Raw genomic sequence first — 22,900 nt, forward strand, 5'->3', positions numbered from 1 at the left:
AATGTGTTGGAAATTACGGAGGTGGAAATTACAATCCTACAGTATTTTGTGAAAAAAAAAAATCTAAGCTAGCATCGCATATTAGCTATGAATTGGTATCTAGCATGCATGCAAAATACATCTATGTACATTAAAAAAAATCGACTTATTTACAAACTCAATTGATGTGATGGCATGTTTGGAAATTACATACAATAAAAATATTTTCATTTCAAGCAATATTTACCTTGAGCTTTCTTCAAAAGTGTGTGAAGAAATTCAAAATCTCCTCCATATCAGACATGTGCTGTGATGTCAGTGTTCATCTCCATAGAAACTACCCAAACAATCTTTCATACAAACTTTTTAAAGGGGTATTACAGTGTTGTGGTGGAAATTATGGCAATACTGTGGGACAACTACATTTGGTATATAAAAATCACATAGTTGTTTGACCTTAAATACCCCAATTATGTTTTGATTATTTTACTGATACTTTATTCAGTCACATTTTAAACATTTAGATAAATCATTTTTTTACGCTTCATTTTTATTACTGAAGATCAGAAGTCTGGGTGTGGGACAGGCACAACACAGCAATATTTGCATCTATAACGATGTTGAAAAAGGTGAAGTCATCATAGACTACCGGTAAAAATTTCCTAAAGCACTTTCATTGTAAAGATAACTATGAAAGTGTGAAATTTCCTTTTTTTTTTTCAATAAAATACGATCAAAGGACATGAAAATGCCCGTCGTCTAAGAAATGCCCAAATATGACCTAAAACATCATCAGATTTTCACACAAGTCCTAAAAGTAGATAAAAGAGAACCCAGTTAAACACATGAGAAAAAAATTGTATACTTGGTCATTTATTTATTGAGGAAAATGATCCAATATTACATATCTGTGAGTGGCAAAAGTATGTGAACCTTTGCTTTCAGTATCTGGTGTGACCCCCTTGTGCAGCAATAACTGCAACTAAACATTTCTAGTAACTACTGATCAGTCCTGCACACTGGCTTGGAGGAATTTTAGCCCATTCCTCTGTACAGACCAGCTTCAACTCTGGGATGTTGGTGGGTTTCCTCACATGAACTGCTTGCTTCAGGTCCTTCCACAACATTTTGATTGGATTAAGGTCAGGAATTTGACTTGGCCATTCCAGAACATTTAACTTCATTCTTCTTTATCCATGCTTTGCTAGAACAATTTGTGTGCTTAGGGTCATTGTCTTGCTGCATGACCCACCTTCTCTTGAGATGCAGTTCATGGACAGATGTCCTGGCATTTTCTTTTAGAATTCGCTGGTATAATTCAGAATTCATTGTTCCATCAGTGAGGGCAAGCTGTCCTGGCCCAGATGCAGCAAAACAGGCCCAAACCATGATACTACCCCCACCATGTTTCACAGATGGGATAAGGTTCTTATGCTGGAAGGCAGTGTTTTCCTTTCTCCAAACATAACACTTCTCATTTAAACCAAAAAGTTCTATTTTGGTCTCATCCGTCCACAAAACATTTTTCCAATATCCTTCTGGCTTGTCTACATGATCTTTAGCAAACTGCAGACGACCAGCAATGTTCTTTTTGGAGAGCAGTGGCTTTCTCCTTGCAACCCTGCCATGCACACCATTGTTGTTCAGTGTTCCGCTGATGGTGGACTCATGAACATTAGCCAATGTGAGAGAGGCCTTCAGTTGCTTAAAAGTTACCCTGGGCTCCTTTGTGACCTCGTTGACTATTACACACCTTGCTCTTGGAGTGATCTTTGTTGGTCAACCACTCCTGGGGAGGGTAACAATGGTCTTGAATTTCCTCCATTTGTATACAATCTGTCTGACTGTGGATTGGTGGAATCCAAAATCTTTAGAGATGTTTTTTTTTTTAAACCTTTTCCAGCCTGATGAGCATCAACACTTTTTCTGAGGTCCTCAGAAATCTCCTTTGCTCATGCCATGATACACTTCCACAAACGTGTTGTGAAGATCAGACTTTGACAGATCCCTGTTCTTTAAATAAAACAGGGTGCCCACTCACACCTGATTGTCATCTCATTGACTGAAAACACCTGACTCTAATTTCACCTTCAAATTAGCTGCTAATCTTAGAGGTTCACATACTTTTGCCACTAACATATGTAATACTGGATCATTTTCCTCAATAAATAAATTACCAAGTATAATATTGTCTCATTTGTTTAACTGGGTTCTCTTTATCTACTTTTAGGACTTGTGTGAAAATCTGAGGTTTTAGGTCATATTTATGCAGAAATCTAGAAAACTGTAAAGGGTTCACAAACTTTCAAGCACCACTGTAAAGCAGGGGTTCTCAACCTTTTCTGCTTTGAGGCCCACCTATTCATACTTGTAATGAGTCGGGGCCCATTAAAAAGATCCCCAACTATTTTGGCTCATCTATTCTATTAGAATCTAATAATCTATTGTAAAGTGTATTAATGGGATGCAACATCACTATTACAGATGGGAATTAAATAAATACAATAAAGCAATTTTTTATATTGTAGGTATTGTGCTTAAAACTGTATGGATGTGCCAGGAGCCAACATAAAACCATGCATGCAAGGCACTCTCACTCAAAAGGGATTAATAATCCAAAAGTGGAGTCTGGTCCATTAACACAAGAACTTATTGCCATGTTTGTGTACAGCAAACAAGCAAATTATTAAATCCAACTAGTACACTCAAAAGAAGTGGATATGGAAACCACTCAGTGGGATAGATCCCTACATGCTAACGAAGAAGGATTTTATATTAAAAAAATTTACTACCTAAATTTGACATTAGCAGAATAAATTTTTGATCCTATTATAGCTGTAACTAAATACAAAGACAACAGTATGCATACTATTAACTTAATGTGAAGATAATTAGATAAACAGAATTTACTTTTTTTTTTAAATTGTGTATATTTTAGTCTTTTGTATTTGTAATTATTTCTCTCTGTACATGCACAACCCCACCAGCTCTGCTGATCAACTTACGTTTAAATAAAGTCATTCATTCATTCTGAGTTGGAAAATTATCCAGTGGTTGAGTTCCTGGCCATCTCAGACTACCTGGTGCTGCAGACATCATTCTACACGGACAAACAAATGAAAACCTGGAAGAGCATGGAGGAGTACAACTTTTTATATGTGGCTGGGTTAAAGATATGGGGATCAGGATACTACAAGATAAATCCTGTATCATTTTTGCCTGGGTAAATAGGAATTTCTGGGCTTTTGGTCCACATCTTTGCGATGATTGGTAGGACGCTACGAGTTTTGGTATTGGGTGTAAACAAACGGCAGCTGCTCAATTCCCAATCCTCCCTGCTGTTCTCTTCCAGCAGGCATCACAGATCCATAGAATTTACCCAAACATATTCATCTCTGTGTGTATACACACACACGTGCGCAAAGTGACAAAATAAAGGCTTGTTCGTCGTAATTTACCCACAAATATATTTTTCTACCCACAACTCAATTTATCGTCCAAATTGGAAAAGACAAACTATTTTAAAAATGTGGCTCTAAAGTGATCTGTCCATTATAGGAAGGATTCTGCTGACTAAAGCTGAGTTTCAAGATTTGTCTACCCTGCTCTCTCAATGTTTTGGACTCAACATGTCAAAGACATTAACAACACATTCACGAACTTTGTATGGAAAAATAATCATCTAAAGAAGGCGATACTGTCTGGATCCAAAGTTGAGGGTGGCTTTGAACTGCTGGACTTGAATTATACCTTTAAGGTGAAATGACTTAAAGAATGTTTAAAAGTACCTAACTCTTTATGGTACTTCATCCCTCACAATATATTTAAAGAAGTGGGTGGTCTAATATTTTTACTGATGTGTAATTACAATGTTACAAAGCTTCCTATAAAACTTTATCCAACAATTGGTTGGCATGTTACCTGTGCTATTCACATTATTGATTTGTGTGGAGAGAAATTATGTGGAATAATGAAAATACTACTAAAAGGAACAAATCTATCAAACTTGGTTTGACAAAAACAATCTTTATAAAAGAACTTTTTGATGACAGTCAAATACTGACATATGTCGAGATGAAAGTGGAGCACAGAAAAAAATCTTGAACTTTTGAAAGTCAAACTAAGGTGTGTGTGTGTTCGGGGCAACGTCCCCAGAAAAAATTAATAACACGCAAAACCCTGCATTATAGTACTTATTTTCACTAAAACAAGTTATAACTTAAGCCTTTTTCTTTCATGTACATTAATGATTAACATGTCAAAAATATCAAATTTAATTCCCCTAGTTAATGAGTAATTTTCAGGAGTGCATTGTTCTAAATTCAGAATTTTCACTATTGGATGTCAAAACTTAAAGTGATGCTGTCACATCTTATGTGCAATACTGCATATATATGTTTAGAAAATAATAATTCAACTGATATTAAATAGTTACACAAAAGAAAGACCGCGTTTTCTAAAGCATGATATCGCGATAAAATCTCATTCACATGACATGAGGTATGTATAAGCATATAAGGTCTCGTACACACCAGCAAGCATTGCGAGACTACAAAAATGGCGGCACCCTGTCGCCGAACGTAAACAAGCCGTGCTATTGCGAAACCGAATTTCTATGAAACAAAATGCGAAAAATCTGAAAAATACATTTTTCCATTCGGAAAACCGGAAATTTTCAAGTTTTGTCAAATATCCGGATTTCCGGGTAAATCCGGAAGACTTTCATCTATACATATGAGGCCTTCCCTTAAGGAGAAAGTGTTTCCTGCCAAGCCCAAAGAATATGGTTTAGTAGTTAAATCTATTCCTAATGGATTATTAGAACTAATGAAAGGATATAAAAAGCAACACAAGACTCCTAGCTCTCATTGTATGCTTTACATAAATGGCATCAAGTTTACGAGTAATAAATGTACCAACAAACATAAAAAAATGGTTTTACAACACAAAGAAAGTAAAACCACATGGAAAGTCTTTCTGGAATTCTCACTTTAAAAGATAAATTGACAGAGCATCGCTTGTTCCTTTTAAATTTTTAATATGAAACAAAATTAGAAAACATCTGAAAATTTTACACAACATCCATCAACAAATGTTTACCTTTCTAGATTTTTAGAAACAGATGACAAATGTTCTCTCTGTAAAACTGAAAAAAGGTGTCATTCATTTATTTTGTAATTGGTCATTTTGTGTTATATTTTAAACAATACTTCAAACAGGATTTGTAATGAAGGAACAACATTATTTCCAGTTTTGTGTTTCAAAATATTTGTAACATTGCAAACCTTTTTATTTTGTTAGGAAAATTTCATATGCACAATGCCAAAATATCAAAAACAACTCCATTTTATTTTTAATTGAAACAAAATATTCTGAGTCTCTAAAATACATTTTTAAAAATAAGTTTATCAAATTCTATTCAGATTTTTCCATGTCATAACTTGTAGGAAAAGAAGACTGAGGAGGATTGTGTATTGGGGCATGTCGAGACTGTGGTACAATGTGTGAACAGCTTTCAGGTTCTGCTAGCTTCCATTCATTATTACCTGACCTTGTTAATTGAAAATGTCGGTCACTTAGACCATTTTTTCTTGCTCTCTTTTGGAATCATTTTTTCTTTTTTATACTTCCTTCTTTTAATATTTTATTGATGAACTGGGATATCTGGTTGTTTGTATATTCTTTGCTTATTCTGTTGTATAAAAAAAACAAACAAAAACCCCAACGTTTTGAATGTGTACTGTCAAAAAGAGTAACAAAAACGAGACTAAAGGCGCTCAACACACCGTGTCATGGTCTGGAAGGGTTGGAAATTAAACAAGTAGTACAAAAAGTCCAAATTTATGATACACTATGTGGCTTCAAATCATTATTCTCAAGTTTAGTTGGGCGCGCTGATTGGTGGATACTGATAGGTAAAACAGCACGGCGCGTAAGGGTCACGAACATTGTTCGATCTTTGGCCAATCAGCACGCAGGAATGCAACCATGTGATTTTCAATTTTCAAACCTTTGTTGCCAGCAGAATAGATTAACTTTTTGGCTTGATTTGGAAATCGGCAGCAGGGGATAGTGATATTGATTTGAAGTTGCTGAAATGTTGATTCTGGAAACCTTTGTTGTTTTTGTGATCAAACGGAGACCGACAGATTGTATGCAGAGTGGACCGTTCATGAATTACAGCTTTGGGGATTTTTCCATGTCATAACTTGTAGGAAAAGAAGACCGAGGAGGATTGTGTATTGGGGCATGTCGCGACTTTGGTACAATGTGTGAACAGCTTTCAGGTTCTGCTAGCTTCCATTCATTATTACCCGACCTTGTCTAAGTATTCTTTTCCTAGTGCCCCCAGAAAATGCTAACATGGCTAATGGTGGATGAAAGCATGTTAGAGCCAGTTGGATACTGTTAACCATGTTAGCTGTGTTAAGTTTAAAACCGATTCACATGATAAAAGGAAAAAACACTAACATTTTTGAATAAGCATGAATGAAAAGAACCAAATCAACTTTCCTTCAGTTTTTTTTTTTTGCGCACTCTCGAAGGTTGTGTATGTGCATTAAAGTGTGTGGAGCTTCTTTTAGCGAGAATATAAAAATCAATGTAAACTGACACTTTCCCTCCATGTAAATTGACCAATGGCCCCAATTCTTTATTAAAATAGGCATCATAGCCATAGATCTCCACACGACACTGAAGGGACTACTTTAATTAACTTTAGGTACTGCCCAAAGCAAAATGCCAGGATTGTTTAACCTGAGCCCAACAACCCCCCCCCCCCCCCCCCCAATTTCTTTGGGTCCATGTATTTACTAGGGACAAAAACAATTGAAATCAGTCCAGTATTCCAGTAGAACGCTATAACCGGCCACTATAAAGGCTATACAGTGAAATTTGGCAGGGCAACCATCTGTGTCAAAGTAATGTCTGATAACATGGAAAGCATCCCTACAGAGATACACCTGTGTCTGTTTACCTCAATAACTGTAAAAAACTGTAGAAAATGACTGCTTGCCACATGTTGCCTGTTTTCTGATGTTTATAAAAGGGATCCTTTCCATGTTGTCAGACAATCACTCATTAGAATCAGCTAAATATGTGGGCAGTGTTTGGAAATGGACTTCATCACAACTTCTGCACGACCTCTCTTTTTGTAAACATCAGTTTTCCTTTAGGTTCTCTGCTAGTGGACAGAAAGCTATGTTCAAATCTCAGCACTAATAAAGCTTAGCCATCTGCTTGGATTTTGCCTCAGTAGTAGGTCACTTTGAATACAAGTATCTGATAGATGAACAAGTGCACATGTAATTCATCTGATTGACAAAATCCCATTGTTTAGCATAGTTAAACCAATCCCCCAAAGGTTAGCATTGTCCAGCTGGACTATGTTATTGGCTGATGCCAGCTCATGACTATTTCATATTGAAATGAATTACAAGACTATACAAATCTTTAGATTACTTTAGGGCCTGAATGTTTTCCAGCAGCAAAAATCTCAGTGACCAGTCGAAGATAGAGTTTGAGTTAGTGGTGGAGCTGTATCCAAATTTACACCGATGAGTAACCCTACCACTCAATATCACACAGTAAGCCATTTTTTTTTTACCTAATAGTGGTGTTCTTTATAAAATAAGATCAGGCTACTTAGAACAACCCCGTTTACAACGAAAATTCAATACGCATGTGCTAAACCTGGAAAAAATGTTTTCCATGACCCCTCCAACTATACTACTACATTATTATTCAGATTTCATGTCTTAAGAGAAGGCTGTATTCAAAATGAAGAATAAAACAAAACTGTTGGACAAAATTGCCACTGTGTCTGAAATACAAATAGATCTGGTGTGCATACACACGAGGAACATTTCCAAAAGGCTGCAGTAGAAAAATACACCTAGTACGGTTTCCACATTATTTACTTGCACTCACCCAAAGGCTTGTGTGTATAATCCTTGATGTTTAAACTGACCCCAAAACTGGAGACGCCATGATAGACTTTAATAATAAGACAGACAAAAGTGCTAGTAATGGTTTACTGCTAATTCTGCTTCATGTCATGCTTTGGAAACACTTGGAACTCTCCTCTTATTTTCTGTGGTGTATGCATACGTGTTTCAGTTTCAACTCCATTTCATTATCCCGGTGTTGTGGATTTGAGCTGTTCTCAAGTCAGCTTTTGCTCTAGGTTTGCGAGGGCTTTTCTGGGTAGTGGTCTGACCTCTGCTGGCTTTAAGCTCCACCTCCCACTTCCTCTTCACCAGTGTGTACAAACGCATGGCAGCCTGAGCATCCTGGACCTATAATACATACATGCAGGGATACACATACACAAAGCACAGTTAAAGTTACAAGTACACTCTCCTCTAAAATTATTGGAGCAGCAAGGCCAATTCTATTGGTTTTTGTGATAGCCTGAATACATTTTGGTTTGAGATCAAAAGATTAATATGAGATGATAGATCAGAATTTAATCTTTTACTTCCTGATACAGTATTCACATCTAGAACAACATATATGCCACCTTTGGTGGCAGATCACCCAATTTATAAGTAAGCAAAAGGTGTCAGAACAGGTAAAAAAGCCTCCAAGTAAATAATGCTTAATATTTGGTGGCATATTCCGTACTTGCAATAACTGCATCAAGGCAGAGACCCACTGACATCAAACAAATGCTGCATTATTCTTTTGCGGTGCTTTTCCAGGCTTGTACTGCTGTATCTTTCAGTTGTTTGTTTTGAGGGGTTTCCTTCCTCCATTCTCCTTGTCAGGAGGTGAGATGCATGCTTAACTGGATTAAGGTCTAGTGATTGACTTGGCCAGTCTAAAGCCTTCTGCTTTCCCCCCACTGATGAAGTCCTTTATGTTGGCAGTGTATTTTGGGTTGTTGTCTTGTTACATGACGGAAGTCCCTCCCCATTAGATTGGATGCATTTCTCTATAAATTGGCAGACAGAATTTCTGTAGTTTTTTTAAATTCATACTGCTGCTGCCATCAAGACGTGGCTAGCTGTCAATCCACAAGAGCATGATGCAACTGACAAGTATGTTCATGTGATGAGAGACATGCTCTCCCACAGTGTTGGCAGCAGAGCTCACTAGAGTTTGGTACACGATCTATAATACGAGCTCTTTGTGCAGTTTGGAGTCTTCTTGCAGTCTGGATTCAATCTTTTTGATTGATTGACATGCTGGTGCCAGGTAAAGCAGTCCATAGCAGCTGCCTCCCACGTTTTCACATTGATGTTGCTTGCCTTCAGATGTCACTTGATGCAATCTTTGTAGTGGTGCTTGGGCCTACCAACACTCCTCTTCCCTTGATGGAGTTCTCCATAGAATACAGCTTTGGGTAGTCCATCATCGTTCATCCTGACTACATGTCCAGTCCAGTGAAGTTGATGCTTGGTCAGCACTGCCTCTATACTTTACATACCAGCTCTATTACCAGCTCTATTCCAGACCTGCTGGCACCATAAGAGAGCCGGTTGCTTTGTGACTTTAGGTTGCCAGTTGGACCTGCACAGGAGTTTAAAAGTGGGAAAAGCATTGTGCTGGTATTTTTCCCACTCTCTGGCACACTCAACTGATGGATCCAGCAGTCGGAAAAGAATCCCGACAGCATGGTCAATGGAGTGACTGCCCCGCAGTGTCAGTTGTGACTGATGAAATTCCAGCTGACCACTACTGTGAAGATTTCTCAGGTGCACAGGCCAGAGATCCACCACCTGCTGCCATGGCTTCACTATTTACCCATAGACAGACTGCTGTAACCCCAGCAGAGGGAGGCTTAAGGGTATTACACCTTGCCCAAGGGTGACCCAGCACAGCAGTGATTAAGAGGTAATAACATTCTCCTCAAAACCATCAAGATGTCCATCAATAAAAGATTAGTGAGCCCATTCCAGAAGCAGCCATACAAGTTCAAGTCATGACATTCACTCCACCATGTGGCATAGCCATTTCTGTATTACTCTCAAAGTCTTCTTTGAATGGTGGCTTGTGTAACAGTCATCCCTGCCCTGTGGAGGTTGTTGACGTTTTTGGGTTTTTCTTCATAGCTCTCAATATTTCTGTCATCAGTTGATGTTGCTGACTTTGGCCATGTATATGATATGTGGTTGTTTGTACAACAGTGGTTTCTTTGTTTTTCAGGATATTCCAAATTGTGGAATTGGCCATGCCCAATGCTTGTACAATGGTGGCAATTTCCCTTTCTCTCAGCTTCAAAAGCTCTCTGGTCTTCATACTAGTTTCTTTTTTTTAAAACTAACCCCCTCCCAAAAAAACCCTCAACAAAACAAAACAGTAGTTTTCACAGGTGAAACCCAGGGCTCAAACCATGATGAGAAATTCAGAGCTATTAACTATTTAATCAATATAACAGAACACACCTTGACAATAAGAAACATGCATCTAATCACATAGTCCAATATTTTTGATGACATGGGGGGGTGGGGTGGGGGGGTTGGAGAAAAAAAAAAGGGTGTTCAAATGAAAGGTGCCATGTTCTAACCCAGCCTTTATGGGTGCCGTCTAGCTTAGTTAGAGGTGCCGTCAAGAAATTATATATTCTAACAGAAATAAATAAAATGAATTAAAATTCCAAAAAATGATAGTTACACTAATGCAGATCATCGCCACCTAATGCATCATCAAAATTTGTCTCACGGCCCCCTTTCCCATGTCACAACGTCACTGCCAGGGTCAGCGTATGGTCAGTGTGACTGCGTATATTTTATATGGGGGTGCCTTGAGAATTTGCATACTTCTGAAGGGTGCCGTGACTGAAAAAAGGTTGAGAAACGCTGTTCTAAGTCATCGTTTCTCAACTGGTGGGTCAAAGGCCCTTTAAGATTGGGTTATGGATTGCTGTGGAAAAAATGTTGCAAAATGATAAAATATCACGACAAGGAAAACCATGGAAAAAAAATGTGACAAAGCAAATTACAGTTTCAAAAAAAGGAAAAACAACGGTAAGCCCCGAGTAGCCAATTAAAATTTTTTGTTGTACATCCAAACAAACACTGTCAACTTTGGCACCAATTCATCTGTAAACAATTGGTGCCAACATTAAAAAAATGGAGTGAAATTCCCTCTTCTGAAAAAAGGCTGTATTAATAAAAAAAAAAAAAACGAAACCTATGCAAGGTCAATGAAAATATGACAAGCATAGTTTTTCCAGACCACTATATTTCGTTTGGTACGTTATACACTGTGGAAAGCATGACATTCATAAGCTATTTAGAAACAAAATACTCAAGCCATAAAAACAGGCCAGCTGAATTATTTTAAGACAAAGCAACGTCTCAGAAAAATGATCAAAAACATGTGCAATGTTCAGGAGCAAGTACTCTGCATATCATACAAACTCAAATCACCACATTTCAAAATACCAAAACAAACAAAAAAAAACCCCACACAACACGACAACCACCCACAACAAAAACACCTCACACTATTACAGAGCAGCTTATTTTATCTGCTGCCGAGTTGTGCATTTTTTTTTCATATTGAGTGCACAGTTTATAAGTCAATATTTGGGGCAGTGTTGGTTTTATTAAGCTAGGTAAATTGCACTTTGGATTATGTGGACACATTTATCTAGTGGCCCATTTTGTCATGTGAATAATTTTGCACTTGATTAAGCACATACATTGCATTTAATAAACCAATATTTTCCACCTAAGACCTTATAAGACCTATAAGGTACAACCTTAACAACCCAATATGCAATTTGATTTATTTCCTGATATCTGAGAGAGTAAATGAGGAGTATCCAACATTAGCCACAGGCAATTGATTATTATTAATATTAATAACAGTATTATGCAAAATTAATATGCATTTTATACACTTCCATATGATAAACAACTTGTGTAGTGTTGGACCACAACATGATGTCCAAAATAACAGCTTCAGGACCCACGTTTTAAGTTGTTTAACACATCTAGATGTAATCAGGTAATGAAAGCTGAAATGTCCATTTCTTCTGAAGCCAAACCCCAACGCCTTCCAAAACCAAGAGAATGGGCACTGCCGTTCCAATATTTTTTGGAGGGGACTGCAAGTCAAAATCCAAAGTAATTTACAAAAACACTGGGCAAGTGGAGTGCCTGAATAGTGCAACAGAAATGTGTACACCCCTGTAAGACTGTACATGTACTGTACTTTAATAGAACTAAAGAGGTACATACAGACGAGTGCTCTCCCTGCTGTACTTTCACATTCAGAATCTCTTGACACAAAACCCTCAGCGCTGGACGTCCACTCTACGTGCAAGATGGTGAGAGAGACATTTTCAATATTTATGTTCATGTCTATAAGTAGCTCAGTAAAGACTCTATTTGAAATATATTCAGAAAACTGTCATTACCTTTACAATCTTCTTAAATGGTTTGTACTTCTGAGTGTCTCTTGTATTTCTTTTTGGGTGATCCAGTAACAAAATCTGTATGAGAGAAAAGAATAAGCAAATCTTAATGACTTACATTTATATATAAAATTCACATTCAGCTTGAATTCAGTGGTGTACAGCACCTTCAGGTCATTATGGATGGCATGTCCCACTAATATTCGTCCCTCCAGAATCTTAGCTACTTCCTGTTGGACTATTTTGAAGTTTTCCCCTGTGAAACATGAATACGAATACCAATTATAAAACAAAATATAAACAGTAAGGTTGAAAGTTCCAAGTCAATATCAAGACTTGCTTTATTTTATGAGTAAAAAAGTGTGACAACTTTATTACATCATTTTTCAATAAAATAAATTGTAGTAAAAATGTAAGCAATATATGTTCTGCAGTTTGAACAAAATATAAATTGTCACTTAAAAAAAAATGCACATGATCAGCAGATAGGATAGTCACACTAACCTCTAAAATAATGTATTCTGTCTTAACTACTCAGTTTTTAAATAACTTATGAACTTGGCAGTGGATTACAACTGGATTTACATTACTATATACAGGAGTTCAATTTATTTTAACATATAGATACAATTAAAAATGGTCACGATATCTGGCCAGCCATGTGGTGATAATATGAAGGTGACTGTTGACTACTTTATAATGCTAAAAATATAATTTATTTTGCTTACCGTGTTCAATGTCACCAGGCCGAATCCCACTCACAGCTGTCCTGTAGTCAGTGACTTTCTCTGTTGGTTTAACATATTTGTCATAAACACACTTGCCAAAGTAGTTGACAATGGAGACGCGTGCCAACATGCTCTCCTCTCCTCCAGGCCCCACTCCTACCATCTCACAATCCATAGCAATGGTCCGTGTCAATCTGTCAGTCAATCGGGGGGTGGTGGTACGGACACAAACAAAAAAACCCAGAAAATATTAAAAATGGCTACAAATACCAGAACACACAGCATTTTCCAATAATGCTCTAGTGCTCTGGAAATTCCAATAAAATTTCTTCTGAAATAGAAAATGCAAGTTGTCCCTTCATCAGTGACTGTTTTTGTGTATAAATGTTTTAAAGAGGAGAAATAAGATCAAAAAGTCACAGGCTACATCCAAATTGCGATAACTACCATGTCTTTTGCCACCACAGGGCATCCCAGTATTCTGCAGTTTACATGACTCCTAGCACTCTAACCACAAACAAAAAAAGTGTTATAGCTGCTTTAGGATATGTACCACAGGATATTTAAGGATATGTACCATAGTAGCTGCAGTACATTAGCTTGTCTTCTGCCAGTAACACATAGCAGAAGACAAACTAATAGAACTCCAGAGTTCAAGCCAGGTATAATTTTGCATAATTTTCTTCTGTACCCATCACAAGTGCTCCCCTTGACCAGCAACTGTTCCGTGCTCCTTTGTGTAATGTTGGCATCTGCTTTAGTTACTCCATTCCTCTTCCTCACAATATTAGCAGCCTCTGAGCCCAGAGCGGCCTCAATGTCCTCAGGGTCGATGTCGTCAAACCAGATATCTGGCCTTAACAGGAAGAGAGAGCTTATTAGCGTTTTTTCATCAGATGTTCAGCACAGCTTGGCTTAGCAATATACCCAGTATCCTCCAAACAGCCAGTGCAGTACTAAAAGTACCCTGAATTTCCAGGCACTATATGAGTCAAGTTGGAACATACAGGTTGGGCTTTATTAAAAGAGTGCAGAAAATGAACTGCTCCATTACAATCTTACAGATGTCCTGATTAATATCTCTGGCTGGAATTTTTTTCTCCACCAGCACAAAAACCTTCAGTAGTTAGCAAAATGCAACATGTACAAAAATTTCTCACTCTTTACAGAAGGTCCTTTTTCTGACAGGCTTAGCAGCAATATACAAAGGCCAGTATTTTAAAAAAAAGCAGCTGTAATGTTTCTGATCAGATTTTATTTAACTACAGTAACAAGCTCATCATTACCGATGTAGCTTGATATTATGCTTCTTTCCTGTGATCCATAGACAACCCCAAATCAGAAGTTGTTGGGATGGTATGTTAAAATTAAAAACTGAAAACAATTTGGAAATAATTTTTGACCTGTATCATTTGATGTTTTACCTCACTGATTTGACTTTTTTTCAATTCTGATTCTTGCAACATATTTAAAAAAAATAAATAAATAAAAAGCCAGGACAGTAAAACATTTATCACCTTATAATATTGCCATTCCTTCTCACAACACTTAAAAGATGTTTAGGGACTGAAAACACTCAGTGTTTCAGGTGTTATGATGTCCCATTCTTCTTGCAAACTGATCTTAAGGTGCGCAAGAGTACAGGGTTGTTGTCATACTTCTCATTTCAAAATTTGCCAAACATTCTCTTTTGGGAATGGCAGGACAGGCACCCTCTTCTTCCACAACCATGCCTTTGTAATGTGTGCAGAAAGTGGTTTTGCATTGTCTTGTTGAAATATCCTTGGAAAAGATGTTGTCCTGAAGGCAAAATATATTGCTCCAAAATCTCAGTGTACATTTCTGCATTAATGTTGCCAAGTCAACCCCATACCATGACAGATCCTGGGTTTTGGACTTGTTGCTGGTTTCCGTCTTTGGTCCGGTAGTCAAGTCAAGTTTATTTGTATAGAGCTTTTAAAAATAAACAGTCACAAACCAGCTTTACAGAATTTAAGCAACTTAAAATACGAGCTCGTTTTATCCCTAATCTATTCCCAGTGAGCACGCCTGTGGCAACGGTGGCAAGGACAAACTCCCTCAGATGACAGGAGGAAGAAACCTTGAGAGGAACCAGACTCAAAAGGGAACCCATCCCCATCCGGGCAACAACAGACATCATGACTATAACATTAACAGTCCTAACATAAAGTCAGCTTCGTTGATGCTATAAACCCCCCACCGACGGTACACATTTCTTCCAAAAAAGATGTGGAATACCGATTTGTCTGACCACAATTCACATTTCCACTGTGTGATAGCCCATCCCAGATGTCGATGGCGCTTCTGGACACAGTTAACATAAGGCTTCATTTCCGTACAGCAAAGGTTTAATTGGCATTGCCGGCAGTAAGTCAGACCTGTTCCCAGTGCATGTTGGACTCCGGCAGGGCTGCCCTTTGTCACCAGTTCTGTCCATAATCTTTATGGACAGAATTTCTAGGTGCAGCCAGGGGCTGGAAGGAATCCTGTTTGGGAACCACAGGATTTCATCTCTGCTTTTTGCAGATGACGTTGTGCTGTTGGCTTCTTCAAACCAGGACCTTCAGCATGCACTAGGGCGGTTTGCAGTCGAGTGTGAAGCGGCTGGGATGAGAATCAGCACCTCCAAGTCCGAGGCCATGGTTCTCGACCGGAAAAGGGTGGCTTGCCCTCTCCAGGTTGGTGGAGAAGTCCTGCCTCAAGTGGAGGAGTTTAAGTATCTCAGGATCTTGTTCACAAGTGAGGGAAGGATAGAGCATGAGATCGACAGGCGGATCGGTGCAGCCTCCGTAGTGATGCGGTTGCTTTACCGGTCCGTTGTGGTGAAGGAGCTGAGCCAAAAGGCGAAACTCTCGATTTATGTTCCGACTCTCACTTATGGTCATGAGCTTTGGGTAATGACCGAAAGAACAAGATCGCGGATACAAGAGGCCGAAATGAGTTTCCTTCGCAGGGTGGCTGGGCACTCCCTTAGAGATAGGGTGCACAGTCACTTGGGAGGAGCTTGGAGTAGAGCCGCTGCTCCTCCACATCGAGAGGAATCAGCTGAGGTGGCTCGGGCATCTCTTTCGGATGCCTCCTGGACGCCTCCCTGGGGAGGTGTTCCAGGCATGTCCCCCCGGGAGGAGGCCCCGGGGAAGACCCAGGACACGCTGGAGGGACTATGTCTCTTGGCTGGCCTGGGAACACCTCAGTGTTCTTCCCAAGGAGCTGGCCGAGGTGTCTGGGGAAAGGGAAGTTTGGGCTTCCATGCTCAGACTGCTGCCTCCACGACCCGGTCCCGGATAAGTGGAAGAAGACGAGACGAGGTTTAATTGGCATTTGTGGATAACTCCATATTGTACTGCTTGACAAAATTTTGCCAAAGTAATCCTGAGCTTGTGGTTATATCAGCTATAAATGAATACTTATTGATGCAGTGCCATCTGAGGGATCAGAGATCACGGGTCTTTAGCTTAGGCAGCTTTTGACACCACTGATCATACTATTCTCCTTGATAGGCCAGAAAATGTAAGAGTTAAAAGAACAGCCCTCTCCTGGCTCAGGTCTTATTTAATTGATAAATCAGGTTTGTCAATGCAAATGATTACGTTTTTTATAATAATTTTTTTTTATGATACACACACACACGGACATGTTGGCGAGGGAAACAGAGGAGATAAGGGCATGATGGGCAGATATGGTGTCAGAGAGAGAAATGTGGAAGGGCAAATGGTGGTTGATTTTTCAAAGAGGATGAATTTGGCAAAAGTCAATACATAGAGAAGAAAGAGCAGCACAGGGTGACGTTTAAGAGTGGAGGAAGATCTACACAGGTAGACTACATGCTCTGCAGAATGGGTAACCTGAAGGAGATTGGAGACTGTAAAGTGATGGCAGGGGAGAGTGTAGCTAGACAACATCGAGTGGTAGTATTCAGGATGAGCTTGAAAGTGAAAAAGAGGAAGCATGAAATCGTGGCGCCAAAGATTAAAGTGGTGGAAACTAGAAGAGGTTGAACATCAGAAGGAGTTTAGGGAAGAAATGAGACAAGCACCGAGTGGTAATGGAAGTCTGCCAGAAGATTGGGATACTACCGCTATACTAGTAAGAGAGGCAGCAATGAAGGTACTAGGGTGGTCATCAGGAAGGAAGACAAGAAACGGATGGATGGAACCTGAAAACAGGTGGTTATACAGAGAGATGAGACAGAAGGCAAAAAGAGCAGTAATGAAGGCAGGTGCATACCAGGAGCTGTACAAAAGACTGGAGACCAAAGAAGGAGAGAAAGACCTGTACAGACTAGCTAGGCAGAGGAACAGGGAAGCGAGGGATGTACAGCAGGTAAGAGTGATGAAAGATGTAAATGGAAATGTGCTGACAGAGAGTGTATTAAGAAAGTGGAAAAAGAGTACTCTGAGGATTTATTAAATGAGGAGAATCCAAGAGTGAAAAGGTCAGAGTCGTTGGAGACAGCAAATCAGGAAGTAGAGTTGGTTAGTAAGGATGAGGTGAGGGCAGCCATAAAAAGAATGAAGACTGGGAAAGCAGTCGGACCAGATGGTATCCCGATTGAGGCTTGGAGATGTTTGGGTGAGACGGCTGTGGAGTTCCTAACGAGATTGTTTAATAAGATCCAAGAGAATGAGAAAATGCCAAATGAATAGAGTGCGCGCTAGTCCCAATATACAGGAACAAGGGAGATGTACAGAGCTGCAGTAATTAGAGGGATAAAACTGATGAGCCACACCATGAAGTTATGGGAAAGGGTATTGGAGGAGAGATTGAGAAGAGCGGTAGCAATCTGTGAACAGCAGTACAGGTTTATGACAAGGAAGAGCACGTCGGATGCAATTTTTGCTTTAAGAATGTTAATGGAGAAATACAGGGAAGGACAGAGCTACATTGTGTGTTTGTAGACCTGGAGAAAGCATACAATAGAGTGCCGAGAGATGAGTTATGGTATTGTATGAGAGTGGAGTGAATGAGAAGTCTATCAGAGTGGTGCAAGACATGTATGAGAACAATGAAACAGCAGTGAGGTGTGCAGTTGGAACAACTGAATGGTTCAAGGTGAAGGTAGGACTTCATCAAGGATCTGCTTTGAGTCCTCTCTTATTTGCCATACTGAAGAATAGCTTGACAGATGAAGTGAGGCAAGAGTCACCATGGAACATGATGTCTGCGGATGATATTGCAATAGGTGGTGAAAGTAGAAAGGAGGTTGAGCTGAGTTTGGAGAGATTGAGGTATGCATTGGAACGAAGAGGAATGAAGGTCAGCAGTAGCAAAACAGAATACATGTGCATCAATGAGAATAGGGATGAGAGTATAGTGAAGATGCAAGGAGTAGACGTAAAGAAAGTTGGTGAATTCAAGTACCTGAGGTCAACTGTGCAGGAAAATGGGGGCTGTGAGAGTGAGGTGAGAAAGACAGTGCAGGCAGGGTGGAGCAGTTGGAGAAGGATTTCAGGAGTCATTTGTGATAGGAAAGTCCCAGCAAAAGTGAAAGGTAAGATGTATAAGACAGTAGTGAGAGACCAGCTGTGATGTATGGATTGGAGACCATACCCTTAATGAAGAGACAGGAGGCAAAGTTGGAGGTGGCGGAGTTGAGGAGGTTAAGGTTTGCGATAGGAATGACCAGGTTGGACAGGATAAGGAATGAGCACATCAGAGGGAGAGCACATGTGGAGAGCTTGGGAATTAAGCTAAGAGAGATGAGACCGAGATGGTATGGGCACATCCTGAGAAGAGATGCAGAGTATGTTGGAAGGAGAATGTTGAGGATAGAGCTGCCAGGCACACGAAAATGAGGAAGGCCAAAGAGGAGATACATGGATGTAGTGAGAGAGGACATGAAAGTGGCAGGTGTGGTAGAGAAGGATGCGGAACACGGAGCAATGGAGACGAAAAAACCTTCATCCCAGTCTGAAACCTCTGGCTGACTCAAACAGGTTTTCCTCCGGAACTGCCCTGGATTTAGTAATCTTTCCTTCAGTCCTGACCAGCTTTCCTGTCCCTGCAAATGAAAAATACCCCCACAGCATGATGCTGCCACCACCATGCTTCATTGTAGGAATGGTGTTCTCAGGGTGTTGGGTTTGTACCACACATTGCATTTCCCATGACGGCCAAAAAGTTCAATTTTTCATCTCACTTGACCAGAGACTCATGTGTTTGGGGAGTCTGCCACATGATTTGGAGTTTGCCCAAAAGGTGTTTTCTTCAGCAATGGCTTTTTTCTGGCCACTCTTCCATAAAGCGCCACTCTGTAGGGTGTAGAGCTGAAAGTGGTCCTATGAACAGATACTCCCATCTCCGCTGTGGGTCTTTGCAGCTCCTTCAGTGTTATCTTTGGTGTCTTTGTTGCATCTCTGATTAATGCCCTCCTTGCCTGGTCTGTGTTTTGATGGGCGGCCTTCTCTTGTCAGGTTTGCAGTGGTGCCATGTTCTTTCCATTTTGCTATAATGGATTTAATGGTGCTCCCTGGGATATTCAAAGTTTGGGATTATTTTTTTTATAACCCAACCCTGATCTATACTTCTCCACAACTTTGTCTCTGACCCGTTTGGAGTGCTCCTTCGTTCTCATGTTGCTTGCCTCGTAGTGTAGCAGAGTCAGAATCCTTCCAGAACAGGTTGATTTGATTTATACAGACATCATGTGACAGATCACATGACACTAAGATCCATTTGTGTGCAATCAACTAATGTGACTTATGAAGTGAATTGGTTGGACTAGCTCTTATTTAGGGGTTTCATATGAAAGGGGGTGAATACCTATGCACACTCCAGATTTCTGTTTTTTCATCTTATTGTTTGCGTCACCCGCCAAAAAATTGCACCTTTAAAATGGTAGGCATATTGTGGAAATCAAATGGTGCTAATCCCCCAAAAATCCATTTTAATTCCAGCTTGTAATGCAACAAAACAAGATAAACACCAAGGGGGATGAATAATTTTGCAAGGCACTGTATGCATGCATGTTTAAAAAAAAAAAAAAATCTCTCTCTCTTTCTCATCCTTCTGTCTCAGAAGACAACGGAGAAGTGCCCGGATCAGTCTTTTGTTGAGTTGCAGTGTCGACTGTGACAGTACAGTCCAATCCTGGAGCGGCAGACTCTGTTGCAGTTGCTGCAGGTGTAGTCATCATTGTTTGTCTCTGCGGGTGCCGAGTCAGCCTTGAGTCTGTGCAGTCTTCTCTCCTCCCACTGCTCGACTCTCCTCTTCTCTGCTGTCTGGACTCCAGTATTGATGGTGAGACGCCAGCTATCACGGTCGGCTGTCACAGTCTCCAGGTCCACTGGGTTGATGTCGCCTGCTCAGAGGTCACATTTGCAAACATCTTTGAATCGAAGGACAGGCCTTCCTGCAGGTCTGGAGCCAGCAGCCAGCTCGCCGTACAGCACGTCTTTTGAAATATGGCAGTCGTTCATTCGGCTTACGTGCCCGAGCCAGTGCAGTCATCGTTGGGTGAGGAGAGCAAACAAGCTCTGTTTTAGCTTTGGCTAGAACTTCAGAGTTTGGAACACTATCCTGCCATGTGATTCCCAGTAGTCATCTGAGGCAGCGCAGGTGGAAAGTGTTCCAGTCTGCATTCCTGGCCAGACTGTAGGGTCCAAATTTTGCTTCCATGGGGGGAGTGCTCAGTACACAGGCCTGATACACTTTCATCTTTGTGTTGGTTGTCAACATGGAGTTGTCCCACACTCTTCTACAAGCGAGCCATTCCTGAGGATGCCTTGCCGATCCTGGTATTCAGCTCAACATCCAAGGAGAGGTGGCTAGAGATGATGGAGCCAAGGTAAGTGAAATTCTCCACCACTCGTATGGTCACCGATGGAGATACAGGGAGTGCTGGTGACGTCTTGGCCCAAGATATTGGATTTCTTTAAGCTGATGGTTAGACCAAACCCTGTGCAAGCAACGTCAAAGCTGGAGATGAGGCGTTGTAGGGCTTCCTCCATGTAGGTGGTCAGGGCAGTATCGTAAACAAACAGCAGCTCACGGATGAGAACCTGCTACACCTTGGTCTTTGCTCGGAGGCGGGCCAGGTTGAAGAGATTGCCATCACTTCTGGTGTGGAGGAAGACTCCATCATCCGAATGCTTGAAGGCGTGGCCGAGCAGCAGTGAGATGATGCCAAAGAGCGTCAGTACAAGCACGCATCCTTGCTTTACCCCATTCTTGATTGGGAAGGGGTCCGAGGATGAGCCGTCATACAGCAGCAGAGGATAAGCAGTCCCCTTCATCTCATCATGAAATGAAATGATCAACCTCAGGAGCTTTGGGGGACATCCAATCTTCTGGAGCAGGGTGAAGAGACCTTTTCTGCTGACTAGGTTTGCTCTCCGAACAGGTTTGCTCTCCTTAGTGATGCACCCGCTGAGAAACCTGAAAGAGCTCTGGTTATAGGGGATTCTATCATATGGCATGTGAAATTAGCTCAGCCTTTAGGAGCACCAGCAGCTTTAGTTAAGTGTATACCGGGAGCCAGGGTGCCAGACATAGCAGGTAATCTTAGGGTCCTAGGCAAGCACAGGTTCTCAAAGATAGTTATCCATGCAGGAGCTAATGATATACGCCTTCGTCAGTCTGAGGTTACCAAGAGTAACTTTGTAGCGGTGTTTAAATTAGCGAAGGCAATGTCCAATGCTGTAGTATGCTCTGGCCCCATCCCAATGTGGCATGGCGATATAGCTTACAGCAGGTTATGATTGATGGATGACTAAGGGAATTTGGCCTTTGTGTCATCTCATAGTTGTATCAGAGTTAATCAGGAAGTCAGGGATTACAGTTTAAAAGCTCCCTCACACTCCAATCAACTCAAAAATGTACAATTTAAATGGGAAACAAAGTTCAGTTACATTGTGTTCCCTATAATTTCCAGGGGTGCCAATAATAGTGTCACGTGTTTTTTAAAAATAATTATTTCTTGAGGGATTTGTTTTTTTTCTGAATAAATTTGTTTCAAAAATAGGTTAGATTTTTCAATTTTTTTTTCCCAGTGTGAGATGAAGCTGCTTTACCAAAAGGTGATTTTTTTTTTCTAATCCTATTTACTAATCTTTACAAGGGGTGCCAATAATCATGTAGGGCTCTGTATTCTAGATTGCTAAGACATAGTCTGTAATGCGATAGAGAGCACCACTCAGAGTTTGTTCCAGTAACCTAATCAATATAAAATTAGATCATACTGACTGTACAGCTGCTGCCAGCACCTTTGATCTAAAGGTGGGGCTATTAAATATTAGATCTCTTACATCTAAAGCGCTAATGGTTAATGAACCCATTACTGATCAGGAGTTTAATGTATTTTAACTGAAACATGGATTAAGCCAAATGAATATAGCGCATTAAATGAAGCGAGTCCTCCTGGATACAGTTCTATACATCAGCCTTGTCTAACTGGCAGAGGAGGCGGCGTTGTGTTTATTTATAATGATTGTCTAGGTGTAACACAAAAACCTGGTTATAAATTTAATACATCTGAAGTTCTTCATACTTATACAATGTATGTAGCCTCGAAAAATAAGTCTACCTGGTTAATTCCGTTACTTATTATTTACAGGCCCCCAGGGCCATATTCTGAGTTTCTTTCTGAATTTGCAGATTTTATCTCAGACCTGGTTATTTCCTTAGACAAAGCTTTAGTTGTCGGAGATTTTAATATTCATGTCGATAACCCAGAAGACCCTTTGAAAACAGCCTTTGTGTCCATTGTAGATTCAGTAGGGATTAATCAGAATGTCATAGGACCGACCCATAACGGTGGTCACACCCTTGATCTAATACTAACATTCGGGTTAAACATAGAAAATAT

The 22,900-nt window shown here is 40.1% G+C and overlaps 1 protein-coding gene across 2 annotated transcripts in view; it reads right to left on the reverse strand.

Moving 5' to 3' along the window:
• Positions 1-8,076: 8,076 nt before the first annotated feature.
• Positions 8,077-22,900, reverse strand: part of rexo4 (REX4 homolog, 3'-5' exonuclease) — a 61,379-nt gene continuing 46,555 nt past the window's right edge. Inside the window, exons 4-10 of one of the 2 annotated variants that reach the window (XM_060935776.1) lie at positions 13,766-13,930; positions 13,075-13,268; positions 12,514-12,602; positions 12,350-12,424; positions 12,171-12,245; positions 11,903-12,037; positions 8,188-8,276 (exon numbers count right to left, since the gene is read on the reverse strand). In XM_060935776.1, coding sequence (XP_060791759.1) covers positions 11,924-12,037; positions 12,171-12,245; positions 12,350-12,424; positions 12,514-12,602; positions 13,075-13,268; positions 13,766-13,930 — 712 coding nt within the window. In that variant the 3' untranslated portion in view covers positions 8,188-8,276; positions 11,903-11,923. Of the gene's footprint in view, positions 8,277-11,902; positions 12,038-12,170; positions 12,246-12,349; positions 12,425-12,513; positions 12,603-13,074; positions 13,269-13,765; positions 13,931-22,900 lie in introns of both variants that reach the window. The other variant, XM_060935775.1, reaches the window with a different exon arrangement.

This window comes from Neoarius graeffei, chromosome 12, assembly GCF_027579695.1.
Source record: "Neoarius graeffei isolate fNeoGra1 chromosome 12, fNeoGra1.pri, whole genome shotgun sequence".
NCBI classification, from domain to species: Eukaryota; Metazoa; Chordata; class Actinopteri; order Siluriformes; family Ariidae; genus Neoarius; species Neoarius graeffei.